At 37.9% G+C, this 18,098-nt stretch overlaps 1 protein-coding gene across 2 annotated transcripts; it reads left to right on the top strand.

Moving 5' to 3' along the window:
* Window positions 1–7,531: 7,531 nt before the first annotated feature.
* Window positions 7,532–17,525, top strand: EMC7 (ER membrane protein complex subunit 7). 2 transcript variants are annotated; one of them, XM_064512443.1, is made up of 6 exons: window positions 7,532–7,829; window positions 8,342–8,383; window positions 11,204–11,323; window positions 12,799–12,937; window positions 15,008–15,088; window positions 17,033–17,525. In XM_064512443.1, the coding sequence occupies exons 1-6, from the start codon at window positions 7,594–7,596 to the stop codon at window positions 17,183–17,185; spliced, it is 771 nt and encodes a 256-aa protein (XP_064368513.1). In that variant the 5' UTR covers window positions 7,532–7,593; the 3' UTR covers window positions 17,186–17,525. The 2 variants fall into 2 exon arrangements, with proteins under 2 accessions (XP_064368513.1, XP_025951457.1); XM_026095672.2 differs by lacking the exon at window positions 8,342–8,383 and having other exon boundaries at window positions 7,533–7,829.
* Window positions 17,526–18,098: the final 573 nt, after the last annotated feature.

Genomic DNA, 18,098 nt, shown 5'->3' with positions numbered 1-18,098 from the left:
GCCCAGTTAGGGCTTTTGAGGGCAAGCACAAAGGTGCTCTACAAATACTAGTGGGAAAACAAGCAACTCAAGTACTTGTGATACAAGGACCCCTGCTGTGAACAGTTACATATTCAAACTACAAGTTGCTAGAACCTGTCTTTTCCATCATTCTCCATTTTGGGTCTAGTAGCATATTTTACATGTTTATAAAGACTTGATATACAGAAATAAGAATTGATAAATACAGTTTATTTACTATTTAGTTGATACCCTTAAATTTGAATTGGCTAGAGAGAGACTGTTTCTGTTACCAAATTGTGCAAAGACATGTTTTCAGTTAATGTATTTACCTCATGAATTATAAACATATCTCTTGCTATTATTTACCCTGACTTACTGGTTTGTAATCCAAGCATTGTCCAAAGAGTTTCAGGGATGATGAGCAGGTTGGTGGGTGGTTCGGTTTGATTCTTTTTTTTCCTAAAAGGTATTATGTGGCCCTTCAGTCTGCTGATGTACATTTCTGTTAGGAGCTTATGCACGTTATTTCTCCGCTCCCCTGTAACTCTTGCATGAGTACAAAGTAGCCCTGACAAATGATTAGAATTTAATTCTCCCTTCCAGTGCTGCTTATTTTGACATGTCAATATCTAACACCACTTCTTTACCCTTGCAAAAAGTGATCTTTATCATTTGGAGTGAATACCACTTTGGATGCTTTCCTTAATATTTGAGGTCTGCAGGAGAAAGTGAAAGCTCATAAATTAAATCCTTCAAAATAAATTAAATCTTGCAACAATTTTTCAGTGGTTCATTGCTGTTAGATTTGCCTAAAACAAAATTTGTAAAAACAAAATATAAGTAAATTTATGACTCCCCCATCCATGGCAAAGTTACTGCTTTCAGTGGGCTTTGGATTTCACCAGACATTAGTTTCCTGTAAGAGCCTGCTTTCACATATATTTACAAATAATGAGAGCAAGTAGCTAGAAGGGGATGAGAAGAGGCACTTGAAAGTGACTTAAGCAGCTATTTTCCCCAACATTTAACAAACTTATATAAAAAAACCAACCCTGCATAGTTCAAAGAATTAAGAGGGGAAAAAACTTAGGCACCCATAAACATGAAATTTATAGCAAGTACAAGCCTTTGTACTGCAACTGGAAGGATTTTGTATGATAAACCTTGTATTATGATTCTAGAAAATATTTAACTTGCAGTGCCCATCTGAAAAAATGGCAAATTCTGTTTAAAGCTGAACTATTCAAATAAAATCTTATAAAAGAATCACTGAAGTCCCAGAAAGACTCTTATTTACATTTACAGTTGGCATAGATTTGAATTAAACAGGAAATACTACTGATTGCAAAACTGTTAATCATATTGTTTTAATGAAGCTGTTGTTTAACACATTGAATAGCAATGTAATAACACATAGAAAATCAGCTTGTTTGCCATTGATTAATGATAAATAATGCCTGCAATTCACTGAAGTGGTTCATTCAGTTCTTTGATGTATGAACTTGGGCTCCTCAAGGGAAGTGTTCACTTGCACAGTCTGATTCAGCATATAAGTCCCTACAAATAGCAGTGCATCTTAAACTTGAAAAGGAGCCTTATTTAGCCTACAGTATTGTAACGCACCTCCCAGTTATTTCCTTCAGATAAACAAGGCAAAAATTTAAGGATAGAACAAAAGTTGCTTATCCCAATAATTAGTTATTAATAGTTACAAAAGAATCATAGGCCAAGATGCTGAAATGTGACAATATAAACAAGTAAGCTATCAGCAGTTATTCTTACCCTAAGTGCTGGATTTTAAAGAAGGAAGAGCTGGTAAATTTCAGCAGGTGTCAGCTGTGCCACCGTGGGTGAGCTTGTACATACCAACGAGCTGTCCTGGGCGAGGAAGGGACTTACGGAGGTACTTGAAAGCCAAGGAGAACCATAGTTCTCAGCTTCTTGAGAACAGCCAGAATGTAACAAAAATGCTTATAATATGCCTCTACAGCTACTGCTGAGGATGACAAGCAGCAGGAGTAGCTAATGCTTCAGAATCATAGATTTGCCTTGAAGAAAAAAACAAAGCACTGCAGAATCATTTCTGAGATCAGGAAATGGCCAAGTGAATAGAGTCACTGTAGTTTTGCATAATTTTTGCTGAAAAATGAGCTAAAGTCCAAGCTTTGTTTCTTTTGCTCTGTCAAATAATATAAATGTGCTGGTTGTACTTCTTTCATAGAGTTAGTCTGAATCCAGATTTGCTAATAGTAGATACTGTAATAGTTATCGTGACAACATATTTAATACAGCAAAGAGAATGTTTCTTCTCTGGAAAATACTGATCCAATTACAATTATATAATTTTAACTCTCACTACAAATTGTATAAAAATAAATGAAGGAAGGGTGGGCTTAGAAATGGTGCAAATCATAATCTTTAGCCTTTGGTCAATCAGACCCTTGAAAATAACAAAATTTCATGGTAGGCCAGAAATGCACTGCTAAACTTCCAGACAGAAGGAGGCTCTTTTGCCCTTTCTTTTTTGGCATAGAGGCAACAGTAGCATAATTTCAGCTTAAGGCTGTCTGAGTTACCACAGCCCAATAGCTGGACACAAGATTTCCCAGAACCTCTGCAGAGCAAAGTACGAGCAGATCTGCTCTAATTATAACCATTTAGTCAGTTACTGAATATGATACTCTTTCGGTAGGATACCCTAGCAAAACTAACACAGCTTCTTTATGCTGCGCTGACAGCATAAAGATTGTGTCATCTATGTGATGTGAAGAAATTCTACAGAGCATGAGAAACTTCTTCAGCTTGGAATACAAAGCAAGAATGACATTCTGTAGTATTCTATTACCAATACTGCAGTAATGCAAAAAATACTTTCATATATGATTCTTTAAAGGATCTGATAATGCAGTATTGTGTTGAGGCCACCTTGCGGCATTATGTAAGTAGAATTCAGATGGTAAAAAACAACACAATTTAAGAGTGCATACCAAGAAATAAGGATATTTAACTGTTTATATTTTTGGAACACCAAATGTCATGGTGATGTATCACACTAACATTACGTAAATGATTATAGGTGGTGACCCTATGAGCAACAACACAGAAATCCAAGTACGCATGTAGCACCATTCTGTGAGGCACTGCTTGTTCTGTAGTCAGCTTAATGTATGATGTAGTTCTTAAATGTTGCATGCTTGGGTTATGCACAATTACTGCTTAATAGAGACATAGGGTCAACTTCTGTGGTAAACCACAAGTGAAGGCCTCAAAATACTGTAAGGACAACTTCCAGGTCACAGTCATCTTACACCCATATTTGCTGTTCTTTTTGCAAAAGGAGGCCTGGAACCTTCTGGAGCAGGAAAGGTGGACTTCTTTTCCTATAGAAAAAACTGCCCAAAGCCTTTTCCTTGTACTTAAACTAATGATTAAATTTCCTTTTCCAAAAATGAAAATCTGAGTTCAGTAAAGTACAGTTCAGTCAGTCACAACCAGACAAAACCATATATTATCTAGCAATCTCAATTTCAGCATTTGCTAATCATACTTATTAAGATAAAGAGCATACTACAGTATTACCCATTTATGTTTGCAGGTATATGTTACCAGAAAGGTATAAACAATTAATTCCCCTCCCCCCCCCCCCCCAAATCCTGAATTTGGAGGTGGAAAAAGGAGGCGAGGTAAACCTGAAAGAAACACATCAAGAATGATCTCTATTAGGAAAAGAAGGTAGGACAATCCTGAGTCTGGAACACTGGACTGTTCTCCCTGTGCCTGTCAGCTCTGTAAAGTACTTCAGGGCAGGGGAGACTCCTTTGCTAAGTTGTATAGTGTGGGAATTGGTAATGCAGCATGTCAGAGTACAAGAAACATATTTCATGACTTAGTTTGAGGTTCTTTAACACACAGCAAACCATTGGGGAAGGCATATGAATCTCAACGATGTCCAGTCAAGTTTGTCTCAGTCAACTTGAGGTGAAAGCAAACATGAGATGGATGAAGATTGGCTCTTCCAGACAGCAAATTCATTAGGTGTACATGCTGACTCTAGAACTTGCAGTTGGATGCATCAAGAATGCAGATTATTCAGATAGATGTTGAGTTTACAGGCATTAGGAGCTTTTCTGTCCTTACATGCAAGTCTTTCAGATATGGAGTGGAGGGCATGGAGGCAATCCTTTTGAAGCAGGCCAAGACATCGTGTGTGCACCTTTCGGCCCCAAGTCAGAAGTAGAAAGATCTCATGGAATCTGATATTTGTGGCAGTACAAACACTGTCACTGAGTCCAGACTCTGATACTAACTTGTACTGTTTTGTTTTTAACAAAGTTCGCATCAAGTAAATGTTTCTATTGTAGCACTGTAAATTGCCAGTAGATGGCGAAATGATTCCACTTTACAATAGATTTTTAAAAAGCAACAACAAGGGTAATAGCTACACCATTGTTGTTAATTCTGGTTGTATACACTGACTAGAAATCATTTCCCAAGGAAGCAGCCTGAATTGCAGCTGATAAAAGGTTTCCGGGTTGCGAGAACTCTCTGTACAGCTTTCCTGATACAGTCTTTAACACCTCCAACACACAACTGACACAGAAGCTAGATTTTCAAAGGATCCAAATTACCTGATAGTATCTTTCTCAATGGGCAGAAACTTGAATAATTGCCTAAGCACACATCAGTTATCAATCCTATCTAAAAAGGAAGGAAACTAGATGCTAGAGACCTAACAATATTATTGTATCCTGCTGTCTGTTCTTGTTTCCACTCGAGAGATTTTGTAAAACAAAAGTATAGATGTGCGTACACACATGTATCTGCTACTTCTAGAAATTTTGAGAAAGTGTAAGATGGCAGGGACTCAAAATACATTTGAACGGTTAATATTTTACAGAGGCTCAAATCTCTAACACAATTTAAGCAACTTACAATATAAATACAACTACCGAGAATGACTGTCACATTTACTTTGACTCGCTCAGTTTTGTAGCTTGTTCTGACAATATTTCTGGGACGTACAGAGACTCTGATGCATGTATAATTCTTATTTGATCTTTACATCAGTCAGGCCTATGTCTTTGGTTTCACAGAACATTTGTGAACCAGCATTGCTTATTTGGCATACTAGGTATTGCCTGATTATCTATGTGGCAGTTAGGGGACTGGCTCAAAGAATACAGTAAGATTATAGTCATATGGCCAAAGCTGCTCCCTCTTTGTCTACTGGAAGTCAACAGTCCCGTATATGGTTGGTTGAATTACACATGAACCAGATTTTCGGCTGCTGTTGTTTCTAGTTCAGTGTATTAAAGTAAACCAATACCAATGTCAGGTTAATGTTCATATTTCCAAACAAAAGCTGGTATTTAAATACCAGCCAAAGTGGTATCAGCTTTATAGAAAGAGAGTGTTCAGAGCAATTGCACTAAAATGTTCAAAGGCAAATTAAAGTTTATAAAAATGCTTCACTAATGGCAAACTATGAGCAAAAAAAATTATTTTTTGCTAAAAATATACTAGCAAAACTTTTGCTAGAATTCAGGCTGTGAAAAGCATTCAGCACAAAAATAAGCTCTAACTACTAAATTTCTGTAAAATCCTTTTCCTCACAGAGGAGAGAAAACTCTCAGTATTTAAGGCTTTTCACCAGGGTCCCAGAACAGATGATTCTTTGTAAACAGCTATGGTGCTAATGGATTTTGATGCTGCATTCAGATAGCTCAGCACGATTTACTGTCTCTCCTCTGCTCTTCAATTTGTATACGATACCAAAAGTGACAAGAATCTGGAGATACGGATTTCAGTGTTTTAAGTATGATGACATTACATTAGTCTAGACCTGTTCTTTGTTCAACCCATTAGGGACCGTCAGGTCTCATCCATCTAGTTGACAGTTCTATAGAATTAGCGACAGCTGCTTGAAGTAACTCAGCCAGACAAAACTAAGAATACGCTTGTGTGCAGGCTAGAACTTTTCAGAAGCTTATTGTCAGTTTCTGCATATCTGCTACTCAGGGGAGTGAAGCCATCAGTGAAGAGACAGCTATAAAACACAGAGATCATTCCTGACTGCACTTTCAGGTTGATGAAGTTGTCCCAAAGGAACTCTTATAACCTTTAGATTTTCCGAGAAGATTATCACTTTGTTCACAGGGAACCTCCTACATGTTCATGAAAGTGCTTGCTACATCCAGACTAGGTTTCCCTGCAAAACAAGTTCTAGTTCCCTGTCAACAAGTTCCAGTTTTGCATCAGAAACAAAGTGCATTGATATAAATGAAGATGCTCAAGGCCTTGATTAAAATGAACATTTTTAATCTATTGTTTCTGTAAGCTTTTTTGTAAATTTTTCTAGAAAAAGCTTGATTCTTTTTCAAGTGGTAACTATTCAAATTTAATTTACATCATCTTAATTCTAAATAGATCCTTCTGTTACCAAAGAAGACACATTTACTTATTTATATTATTTGTTATGCACTTATGTTCTTTAGTTTCACATCTGTGTCCTTCCAAATTTTCTGTAGCAAATTACATTATCCTTTGTGTTTACTCATAGATTGGAAGAACAAAGTACCCTTTCCTGCCATTTCAACACCATTTCTCAACTTGGAATGAGTGAACTGTTGAACAATAGTGGACAGACGATCTAAGTTGCAAATTATGTGTTCCACAGGATCAAAGATAGCTCCGTGAGGCTTTTTCTAGTGACTACGCTGCTTTTAGGGTCAAAGACCACCAGCTACAAGATTTGAAGGGTCTCCATGAAGAGCCAGCTCTGGTGTGTCTGCATCACCTCTGGAAATAACAACGATGAAAAGATGCCCCGGCAGCCCTGCAGATGGTCTGAGCTCAGGAGCATGCCTGTGTTGCAGTCTCTTTCACTGGGACGTGAATCACGCTGTGGCAAGGCCAGGGCAGGTCCTGCAGCTGCTTCGGTCTGGTGCTGTAAAGCCTGAGCTCAGAAGCAGGTAGAGCCACAGACATGCGGGGCTGCTTCGGCTAACAAAACCTGCCGTGGCTGAGCGGGATCTACTTGCATCACCCTGAATAACAGAAAACCCCAGATATCTGCTTGCATTGAACAACAGAGTTCACTGCGCCTGAAAACAAGGAAAAAGTTGCTTCCCAGTTTCAGAGTAGGCTGACAAAGTGCGGGGGGAGGAAGGCGTGGACTATCTTTTATTAGACTCTGCTTTCCAGCCAAGCCCGAGGCCCACGGGCAGCCCACAGCGCCTCCCGGAGCTGCTGCGGGGGGGCGGCTGCTCACCTCCCCCGCCCGGCGCTAGGACCCCTCGGTGCCTCACCAGTGCAGTTCCGCCTCGGTACCCGTCGTGCACGAAAACTTCGCTCGCTCCTATCGGCCAGTGTCCGTCACATGACCTGCAGTAGCGTCACTCTCGCAAGGACGCGTGCGCAAAACGGGCAAGGCCCTGTCGGCCCGCCTGTTGCGCACGCGCAGCAAATTCACCACCCGGCTCTCCACGAGGGCTACCCCCCCGATCACAGCGTGCCGCGTTCAGCGCATGCGCGGAGGGGCGGCCCCGGCCTACCGGCCCCGCCCCCGAGGAGAACGCAGGCGGCGGCGTGATGGCGGCTAGCGGCGGCGTCACGTCGGTGGTGCTGCTCTGGCTGGTCGTGTCGCTGCTATCCGATGACGCCTGGGGCTCGGAGGCGGTTGGGGCGGCGGAGTCGTCGGGCGGCGCGGGCCCTGGGGAGCGGTTTAAGATCGAGGGCCGGGCCGTGGTGCCGGGGGTGAAGCCGCAGGACTGGATCGCGGGGGCCCGGGTGCTGGTGGACGGGGAGGAGCACGTCGGCTTCCTCAAGTGAGCGCGGGGCGGCGGCCGGCACGGGCTTGGTCCCGGCGGGGAAGCGCGTCGTTGCCCCGCTTCCCCCGCCGGGCCGCGCTGCCTCTCCTGGCGGGGCTCGGCCAGGTCGCGGGCAGGGCTCGGGCAGGCCGGGGTCGCCTCTGGGGGGTGCCGGGCAGCGGCGCCGCCGCCCCGGGGGCCGCGCTCCGCTCGCGGCTCCTCTGAAACGGCCGGTCACGTCGGGCCGCGGCGCCTCCCCAGCGGCCCCGGCGCTCCCGCCCGCGGGCGTTAACGGCGCCGCAAGGCCAGGGGCCGCGGGTGGCATGCAGAGCACTCCCGCCGCCGTGTTTCTGGCACGTTGAACGCCCCTTTCCCCAGTGCCGGTCAGAAGATGGCGGCCAGCCGTGGCAAAACGGAGCTGCTTGCTACAAGTTGCCGTCGTTGCCCCAGTTAGCTAAGCACAGCCGTGGAGACCAGCGTCCCACTTCCATTTTGGGGTTTTCTGATACACATGCTTCTTACCTTGTCAGGCGTTCACAACGGCCAGTCCTGTGGTGGGAGTCTGTAGTGCTGTGGGTATTACTTTTGTTCTTGGTTTCCTACGGGTATAACCAGATTGGTGACTGAGGCTGTTAGCTTTTTAGGTATCAAAATATTAGAAAGAACTGAGTTTTCATCTTAAAAAGCTTTGCATTTAGTTCTACAGTACAGTGCTTTCTCTTAACTTTTGTAGGCCCAAATTCTGTCACTTCTTCATTTTAAGACCCTCTCGTCAGTAAAGATGTTATCCATTCTGGAGAAGGATGGGGAGGGGCGGCTAGATGGGGATAAATAGGGCTAGATCAAAATAGTGTTTCCTCTGTCATTATCGTAGATGCACTTTGGGCTCTGTCCAGTGGGGAACCAGCACAGAAAAGGGGCAGAAAGTTACAGTTGTAGTTATCTAGTACAAAAACAGATTTGCTGCTGGTTTTTGTACCAGCAGAAGAAGCCCTTTCAAGTAATGTGGTTTTATTCCTTCGAACAAGATGCAAATGCAGCTGGAAGCCATAAAAGCATCATGCTAGCTCATTCAGTCTCAGGTGCTAGTGGTTATATTCAGATCAGCTAAGCATCTAGAGATATTAAAACATTGAAAAAGTCCTCAGAATTAAGAATTGAATTAATCTCATAGCTTCAAGAGTAGAGGTCAGTTCTAAAATCCTTTTCTGTGATTTTTAATGCAGTATATTGCTTTCAAAATCCTATATTAAAATGAGAGAGTTTCAACAGAATTAAGATACACAATCTCATAATTACCAGTCACTTTGAATTATTCCGTGTGTAGTAAAAGTTGAACTGAACTTTGACCCTGGAACTGTCTGATAGGTTAACAGAACAAATTATACTTTGCTAAACTTGTAGAATGTCATCAGTAAAGCAGCTGATAAGTCAGTGCAAGGTAGCTGAAGGAGCCTTACATTGTACTTAGGAACTGATGTAATAAATACCATGGAGTTGATGAGTTTCCAAATAGTTGTTTAGAACTAGAGTTACATGAAATATGAGGAAACAGTCTTAGCTAAAAGCATACTTTGTTTATGACAGTGTAACCTAGTTACCAAATTATACTGATAATGTGCATCAAGCTATAGACATACGAAATTATATTAATACAACTTAAAGCCAAGGACTGAGTTAAATATATTCATAGATGTTCCACTACTATGAGCATGGTACATTTTAGCAAAAATACTTTCTTTTATGTCTTTTTCCACTTGTAATCAGCAAAGTCCTGGGTGGCAGTAAACTTTTAATGAAAACTGTCTTTGAAGAAAGAACAATTTACTAATTCTGTTCATTAAATAATACTGATTTTTCAGGGTCAGTAGAAAGATCCTTCAGCTGCAGTGACAGGGTTCAGTAGATCATAATTGATATATCAGAGGTATACTTTGTCACCATCTTTTATTACTATTTCTTGGGCAAGTTTTCCTTATTTATTAAATGAATGCCATGTCAGTTATCAAAAATAACTATGTGACACAGCAAAGTTGCTTCTAAAGTAGTTTGAGCTGTTCTCTAGAACAAACATTTTTATAAATCAGATTAGTTTCCCCATGGTACCCCAAATTAAACTGTTTTATAGTCTGAAAAATGGCAATATTGGATACTAATATATGAATTGAGAATTGGCTTTTTCACATCAATAATTTTAGAAAAATTATAATTGAATTTTTTCAATGTCATATAGGTTAATATGAGCACTATTTCATTTATTTTAGAAAAAAAAATTAAAAGTGAATGCCTAGGGAAGAAATCCTTAAAACAGTTGCCAAAAAAGATACTGTGAGCATTTGGGGGGGGGGGAGGGGTTCAGATCATCCCTCCAAATATTAGAGAAACCCACATATATAGTACTGTTTAAATGCTTCTTGTAGTAAGTTGCTTAACTGATGTACATCTGTGAGGGAGAGAACTTTCATGAAGGTCATGAGGAAGAAATTTAAGAGGGTTCTTTTGTTTATTTTCCCCAAATAAGCAGATTTTACTGCTTTTTTTCTGCATGTAGAGCTTTTTTTGGTCTTACTTACTTTGAGTCTTATTTGTAGGAGAAGAGTCTTTCATATTAATTTTAGAAGGGTAGAAACAGTAAACTTTTCTTCCTGGAGCTTTTGGAAGAATGTAGGAGGAAACCTACAAGCTTCTATACTTTAATTTGATGGTAACTGGTGCTGAATCTTTCAAGTATGCTTTCACTGATATTTTCACTGAATATTAAAGTTTTGTATTTTAAAATAAAAGCAGTCTGTTTAAAAATCCCTTCTGTGTGTATGTTCAGAGCCCTTAGTTTTCTTATTCTTGTAATAGCATTGTAGAGCTTTCCAGCATGAACTAGTCTTAAAGGGAAGCAATTAAAAGCAAAAACCTTTATCTTGCAGTAAGGGCACAAACCACGATTTTTTGTGCTTTGCAAGTCATCTTTAGTATCTAGCCACATTATGTAGGATCTCAATTTTTTTTTTAGTTCCAGCAGAAGTACTGAAGTGAAGTAAACTTCATTGTACCTATTTCAGAAGGAAAAGGGAAGGTATGAGGTCTGCCATCATTTGAATATATGCAATCTAACTATTTCAGATCTCACTTAGACTGCTGAATTATTCCTCCAGCAAGACAATAGCTTGAGTGCATGAAGGAATCTTGAATGTAACTGGTAATTTTTGCTATTATTGTGGCACACATTGATAATCTTAAGGGGCTTGATATTATGAGCCCTGAGTGAATTAAATTTCCCTTTGGTCATTGTTGATAGATTAAGATTTATAATACAAAAGGATACTATTATTTCTTAAACAGAAAAACTCTCATGCATTGAAGCATATTGAAATGCAGTGAAACTTAATTTTTTGCAGGACAGATGGAAGTTTTGTGGTTCATGATATACCTTCTGGATCTTACGTAGTGGAAGTTATATCCCCTGCTCATAAATTTGAACCGGTTCGAGTTGACATAACTTCGAAAGGCAAAATGAGGTGAGCCTTCCCCGATTTTTTTTCTGCATTGATCTATTAAGTGTGTCCAATAATGTAGTGTAATAGGTAACTTACCATTACTTAGATACGATACTTCCATTTCAGACTGTGTATTGCAGCTTCTTTTCACATTACTTCTAGGAACAAATTTCTTAAAATCCAAAGTCTGATTTTTTTCCATCTCATATTTATGACCTTAAAATAGGAGGAAATGGAGAATTAAACAGGGTTCTACAGTTTGCTTACTTTCATTAATTTCTCATGCAACTACCCTGAAATAAAATCTAGACATAGATCAGTTGAACTTCTTTCTCTCTTGACATACCTTTTTATTTTCTTTTTTCTTTGCATTTTTGATAAATGTTCAGTCATTATTTTGCACAATGAAGGGTCAAGCTTGTTCCTAAATTCTAAAATACTTTCATTACACCTCCATAAAATCCCCTTACAGTTACTAGCAAACGCTGGTAGTTGCCAGCCTGCAGTACTTCTGCAGCATCATTAGCCTGGTTTTTGTATGCTGTGGCCAGGTATGCTATCCAGACGATGATACAACTATGTGTAACTGCATGCTGTTCAGTAAGCAATACAGAGAAGTGATAATCCTATTTAGTAAGGTGATAGTCGTTTAAATAAACCTGTTTGTACCTACTTTTTAGATGCACACATATATCTTAACTTCATCTTTGTTGTCTACAGTTTCTTATGAAACATAATGTTACATTTAAGATTTATATTTTACATTTAAAAATGACAAGTGGTATTGTTTTGGGCTCTTAAAAATTGAAACGTTAAACTGAAAACAGCATAAGCAGTCTGTCTGTAATAATAGCACTTTTTTGCTTGATTTTTTTCCCAAACTTTATGAACTTAAGTTTATACTTTGTTAGGCAGTATCTCATTGGCAACTCTGATGTGCTTTTTGTAATAAAGGAAGGATCTCAGTGATGAAATAGCCAAGATACTGTGTGTAGCCTCTTATTTAAAATTGCTTATTTAAAATGCAAAGCGATGCACTTAGGGAAAAGGCAGTATCTGCTTCACACATAAATGTTACCTCTGAGCAAGCTGTATGCAGTTCAAAGTACACTTCGTGGTTCAAAGCTGTACCTAATCTTTAGATCGTATAGCTTTTCTTGCTTATTACCAAGGTGAGAAAAAATCTTTTGCAGAAGCTGCGTACAAACAAATGGTTCTGACATTTCTGATGTGCTGTTCTGTTTCCTGTATTAAACTTTAGAGTCTGCATGATAGCCTGGAAAAAAGGTAGAGTGAATGTTATTCAATCACATAAAGTGTGTTGGTGAGAGAGATTCACTTCTGAAAAGTGAAGCCTAATGGACACTTAACCGCGTAGTGGCTTTTAAGTAGTTTATTGTTAAAATTTTGTTTGGAATAGTATTGAATAGACTTTATTTTTTGTTAGAGGGAGGAATGTAAATGATTTTTTTAATTACTTGCATTTTGTTCATTAGAGCAAGGTATGTAAATTACATCAAAACTTCTGAAGTTGTCAGACTGCCATACCCACTTCAGATGAAATCTTCTGGACCTCCTTCATACTTTATAAAGAGGGAATCTTGGGGGTGGACAGATTTCCTCATGAACCCTATGGTATGTATAAGCACCACACAAAGGAGAAAAGTATGCTAAGGATAAAAGCATGGTTCTTCAGAATACTGAGAAGTAGTTGAGAACAGATGTGCACTGTTTGCAGATAACTCTTTGCGTAATATCCTTGAGACAAAACAAATCTTTAGGTGGTTTAATGCTTATTTTATTGCTGAAAAATTCTTATTGATGATTGCAGCAGATCAGCATAGTGATAATGCATCCAGGCTTAAAATGTCATCCTCTCAACAGAAGGACTTTTTTCTTTGTTGTAAAAATGAGCAAACATTTTAGCAGCATCAAGCATAATTACATTTACAAATAACATGTATCGACATTCATAGTAGAATGCTACTGATTAATTTGATCAATTACTGATTGATCAAACTGCCCATTGTTTGCACAATTAAAATAATTTGTCAGATAAAAATGGTTTTGGTTTAAATTTTTCATTAGACTATAAATGACCATATGTGTTAATGTGCAGAGAACAAAATCATAAATGCAGTCTAGGCATCATCTAATTTTTTCATATAGCTAATAGAATGCCTTGGCTTTCCAAGCCTAAATTTTTGTTTGTCTTTAAAGAAGCCATCCTTGGAAAAAAATGCTCATTGTAACATTTCCCGAGTTTTGAAATAGCAATGCTAAGGCTCGTACTATTCTGAATGTTTGACTCACATGGGTAAAGATGTAGGCACTTGTTTTGTGAGGGTACTTGGTTTCTATGCTAAAATTTTTTTTGATAAAACTGAGTCTTAGAATAGTATCTGAAGGGAGTGAAAAAGAAACATTTTCATTGCTTAGCAGTCCTCTATTTCCCTGCACAGCAACTGTCACTGACCTAGAATTGCAGAATTGGTATGATTTCTGAGTAGTATCATTTTCTTATAGTAATATTAAAAATCTTGAACAAAATGTTTTCAATGGTACCTGAATTGGTTTGAAGACTATTCAAACACCAAAATTAAGGCCATCCCTAATCTAGTGCACTTTCTACTTTGCAGCATCCTTCCATAACCTGAATTAATAATGACAGGTCTGTAGGGAAGATCAAAATTTTTGTTGATCCAAATCAGATTATTTTAGGTGTCTTCAGTATTCTGTACAGCTCACTGATTTCAGTAGAATGGGATAGTTGGAAAACACTGGCCTGGTTACTGTCACATAACTTTGATGGTTTTACTACCACCAGATGCTACCATATTAATAGGTTGTTGGAGTTTTTTACTTTTAGGAGTTTTTTTTACTCCCATCCAATACCACCATGCTGATGGCTAAGGAAATTACTCTCATCTAAATAACTTAGATCTGGAAGTATTTTCATTCTTAGTCAAAAAATGGCAAATAGCATTGGGAAATTAATATCCTTTCCAGAGCATCAGGAATCTGCTTCACTTTTCTAGATTTTATATATCTTTTAAGTATGAGAACCCAATCCTTTAACATCCAGTGTGATTTCTGAAATTTGAAGATAAGAATCCTTAGTTATGTTATCATTTCCATAATGGTTGGTAATGTTTACCAGGTAGTTAAAACATCTACCACTGTGATTTTTTTTTTAAAGTATACTAGAACAGTATAACTCTTTCAAGGAAATGAAGTTTACTTGTAATTTCAGCAGTATAAGTACGACTAGTGTTTACAGTTTCCTGGGATTTCTATTTTTTTCTGGAGTAAAGCTGATAGAAATTAGGGAGTAATGTTCTTCTGAGACGATTGTTTCTTTCTTTTTGCCCTGTTTATAAATAGAAGGTTTTCCTCTGACCTCTTCATGTACCTTTAATGACATCATGCCTGTCCTAGTAGTGTGGAGATTAACTCATTGCAAGCTTGTAATCATAAGGGTTAAAGGAATTAACAAGTATTTACGTTAATGGTCCAACTTTCATATCCTTTATTTATAACTTAATTCTTCCTTATCTGTTTTCTTTCCTAACAATTGGATTACTGAACCAGATTGCAGTAGTTCTAGAATACGGCTATTTAGCTAAAAATTTAATGTCAGTATATCTAAAAATATTTTCAGTGATAACTAAGCTGAAGAAATATTTCCTGTTCTTTTCTTTGTAGGTGATGATGATGGTTCTTCCATTACTGATATTTGTGCTATTACCTAAAGTTGTCAACACCAGTGATCCTGACATGAGACGGGTAAGTAGGTTCAGCTGTTGCACACTTGGTGAACGAGGATAATGTACTGAAAAGGTGGAGAGAAGCAACACAAGCCAAAACTGGACTTTTGGGGAAGTCCTAATGGTATTACTTATTCAGTTAGTACAGTATTGCTGTTCTAGTAATGAATTCTAATGTTTCAGACCTGTGATTTTGTGCTTATAACATAACACAGTATTAAATTGTTTGGCACAGCTTTGAAAGCATTACAGCACAAATGATATTGTACAAAGTTTTAATACAGCAATAAATTTCTCAAAGGCTGGCTTTTCTATAAATCTCCAACATATTTCTATACTTTGTTTAAAGCTAGCACTTTATTTTAAAAAATTACTTAATAAATGCATCAAGTATGTATTCTTATAAAGAATAGGATGTGTGGTCCCTTAACCAAAAAAGCATAGTTTAAAAGTTTGTTAACTCCAGATGTTGCAGTAGCATATATGATATGAAGTCTTAATGTAGTCATTAAACAATCTGATTTATTGTCCCTTCCACCATGCAAAATGCCGAATAGCAGAAGGCTAGGACAAAGTGGAGATTCAAGGTGTTTGCTAAATCTTCTCTTATTTTTAGAAATATTCCTTGTCTGTCTTGGGTGGCTTCTTTCTTGGGGGGTTGGTTCATTTAAATTCCTTTTCCTCTGAATGACCACTGTCTTCAGTAGTACTTTATAGGTGTCTGAGTTGTGTTTTTTTTTTTTTTTTTTTTTTAAGTAATACCAATAAAAATCGTATCAGAGCTATGTAATGCCTCTTGTGGCTTCAATTTGTATAAAAACAGAATATGAAAATACATTAGGTAACTGTGGAATGTTCTTTAAACTGAGGTGAACTTTGGAAGCTGAATGTTAAAAAACAATTATTTCTTAGTATACAGACCCATCTGCCCCTGCGTGCAGACAGGTTGCCCTCATGGTTTTGTTCTTATTAGCTAACTAATATGACTTGTTAGGGAGAAATTTTACTTGAAAGAATCTTGCCTGTAGTTTAAGTTATCTTTAAGGAATGTCAGAAAGTAGTTTTAAAAGGTCAATTATAATGACATTCATGTCATCATGTCATGTCATGATGTCTATGTATTAAATTCTTAAGCATATATGCAAATTCAGTTTGCTTGTGAAGGGTCTGGAGTTTGTAGTGTATTTTTTCAAGTTAGCTTTTTCTTTTCTTTAGGTAATTGGCACAATACTTGTTTGTATAGGAAGTTCCTGATTTAGCAACTGTGCTTATTGTAGAAATACTAAGTATAGATGTAACAGTAACAAAAGGCTACCGTTACAGCTTTTGTTTAAATTGTATCCTGAACATAGCTTAAGCTGTATCAGTACAAGACCATTCTGAATGGTAACTAGAAAAGCAAGATGAGACAACTTTAAATTGGCCATTAATATAAGTGTTATCACATTCTGGATGTGCTGTTGCTAATTTCTTCAAACAACTTCAAAAATTTCTGTTAGATGTGGAGTAAATAGTACTAAATTGGTAAGTCAAACTTTGAAAGCATAAAAGTATGCAAAATCCATGAGAATGCAGATACATAAATCTAAACAAAGCTTAAATTTTAAAATGCAAGAAAGTAATACTGAAAATGGCAAGTATTTTAATGGTGTTCTTTTTCTTTTATTAAATGATGATTTTTTTCTATTAGTTTTTTTGCCCTGTAAGGCTGCTTAAGACATGGTTACCTTTTTCCATACACCAGTGCTTTTAGTTTGTTTTTTACGTTTCTGTGTGTAGTTGGCCATTTGGCTATGGTTGCATAAAAAATGTGTATAGCAGTACATACTTTGGAAGACTACTAACAGTAAAACGGTATTTGGGAAAATTTCACATCTTCCTGATACAATCTTTCAGCTGAAGCTTCAGAAAGAGCCTGAATTGTCATGAGCTCTTTTTGAGGTTATCTAATCTTTGCATGCAGGAAATGGAGCAGTCAATGAACATGCTGAATTCCAACCACGAGCTGCCGGACGTCTCTGAATTCATGACAAGACTTTTCTCTTCAAAATCTTCCAGCAAGTCTGGTAGTAGCAGCAGTAAAGCAGGGAAAAGTGGTGCTGGAAAAAGGAGGTAGTTTTGTCTTCCTCCTAGGCCTGAGTTTGCACAAGTGTTTGTTATGTGGCATCATGTTTATTTGTCTTTAAAGATCAAAAAGCCACTACTGTAAACTTTAATCAGGCATGAAAATGGAATGCTACAACTCTTGTGTGTAGCTTTTTTAGTCTATTTAAGCAGTTTTGTACTTGACAGTAAGCAAAAGAAGATATGGCTTCAATACTGTATCTGTGTAAAGTCACTGATATACTGAATTAACTATATTGCTCTGTAGAGAATGATATAAACTATATGATGTGCTAAACAGTAATGAATGTCTTAATGGTGAGACAATATATAAAGAAATTCTTTCAAAGATAGTGGGAATGGAGTTTGCTTCTAAAGATGGCTTTAATATTTTTTATATCTTCTCCCTGAGTTCTGAAATGAACAGATTCTTTCAAAATTGAGTCATGGGTTTACTGAGAAAGGAATTTGCTGTATCAGCTCGTCATGTGTGCTCTATATGGGATCATTTTATTTTGTATTGTTTGCTGCCTATACACTTTAGTTCAAGAACTTTCCACTCCATTTTACTGCCCAATAGTATTCTGATGTAGTTTTTGCCAAAAATTTTTAGGGCTAAGAAGGAAACCATCCTTCTTCAGAATGTTTTTTTAAGCTCTGTCAAATTTAATACGGATCCAAAGTATCTAAATAACATGATGAATGTTTAGCTTAAATCTTACCATTCTAAATCGCATGTATCATTTCTTCAGCACTTTTGGTTCATACTGGCTTTTTTGTGCTGTTCATTTATCTTATCAGTGCTGTGATTTAAGGCCAAATACAGGACACAAAAGTTTAAAAAATGAAAGAGAAAAAACTGAGTGTATAGCAGGGTAAATCCCATTCAGCTTTTAAAATTATATTACAAAGAATGTAATGGTAAA

The sequence above is a fragment of the Dromaius novaehollandiae genome, chromosome 5, assembly GCF_036370855.1.
Source record: "Dromaius novaehollandiae isolate bDroNov1 chromosome 5, bDroNov1.hap1, whole genome shotgun sequence".
In the NCBI taxonomy this organism is placed as follows: Eukaryota; Metazoa; Chordata; class Aves; order Casuariiformes; family Dromaiidae; genus Dromaius; species Dromaius novaehollandiae.
The sequence above is the reverse complement of the archived record's forward strand: the minus strand, read 5'-3'. Positions and strand labels throughout refer to the sequence as shown.

What these genes read in the sequence shown, in the direction of transcription:
- EMC7 (XM_064512443.1), top strand. Translation starts at nt 7,594, where the DNA reads ATGGCGGCTAGCGGCGGCGTCACGTCGGTGGTGCTGCTCTGGCTGGTC. An exon ending in ATTTCCTCATGAACCCTATG is followed by an intron (nt 12,938 to 15,007) that starts GTATGTATAAGC and finishes TTTTCTTTGTAG; the next exon opens with GTGATGATGATGGTTCTTCC. An exon ending in GTGATCCTGACATGAGACGG is followed by an intron (nt 15,089 to 17,032) that starts GTAAGTAGGTTC and finishes CTTTGCATGCAG; the next exon opens with GAAATGGAGCAGTCAATGAA.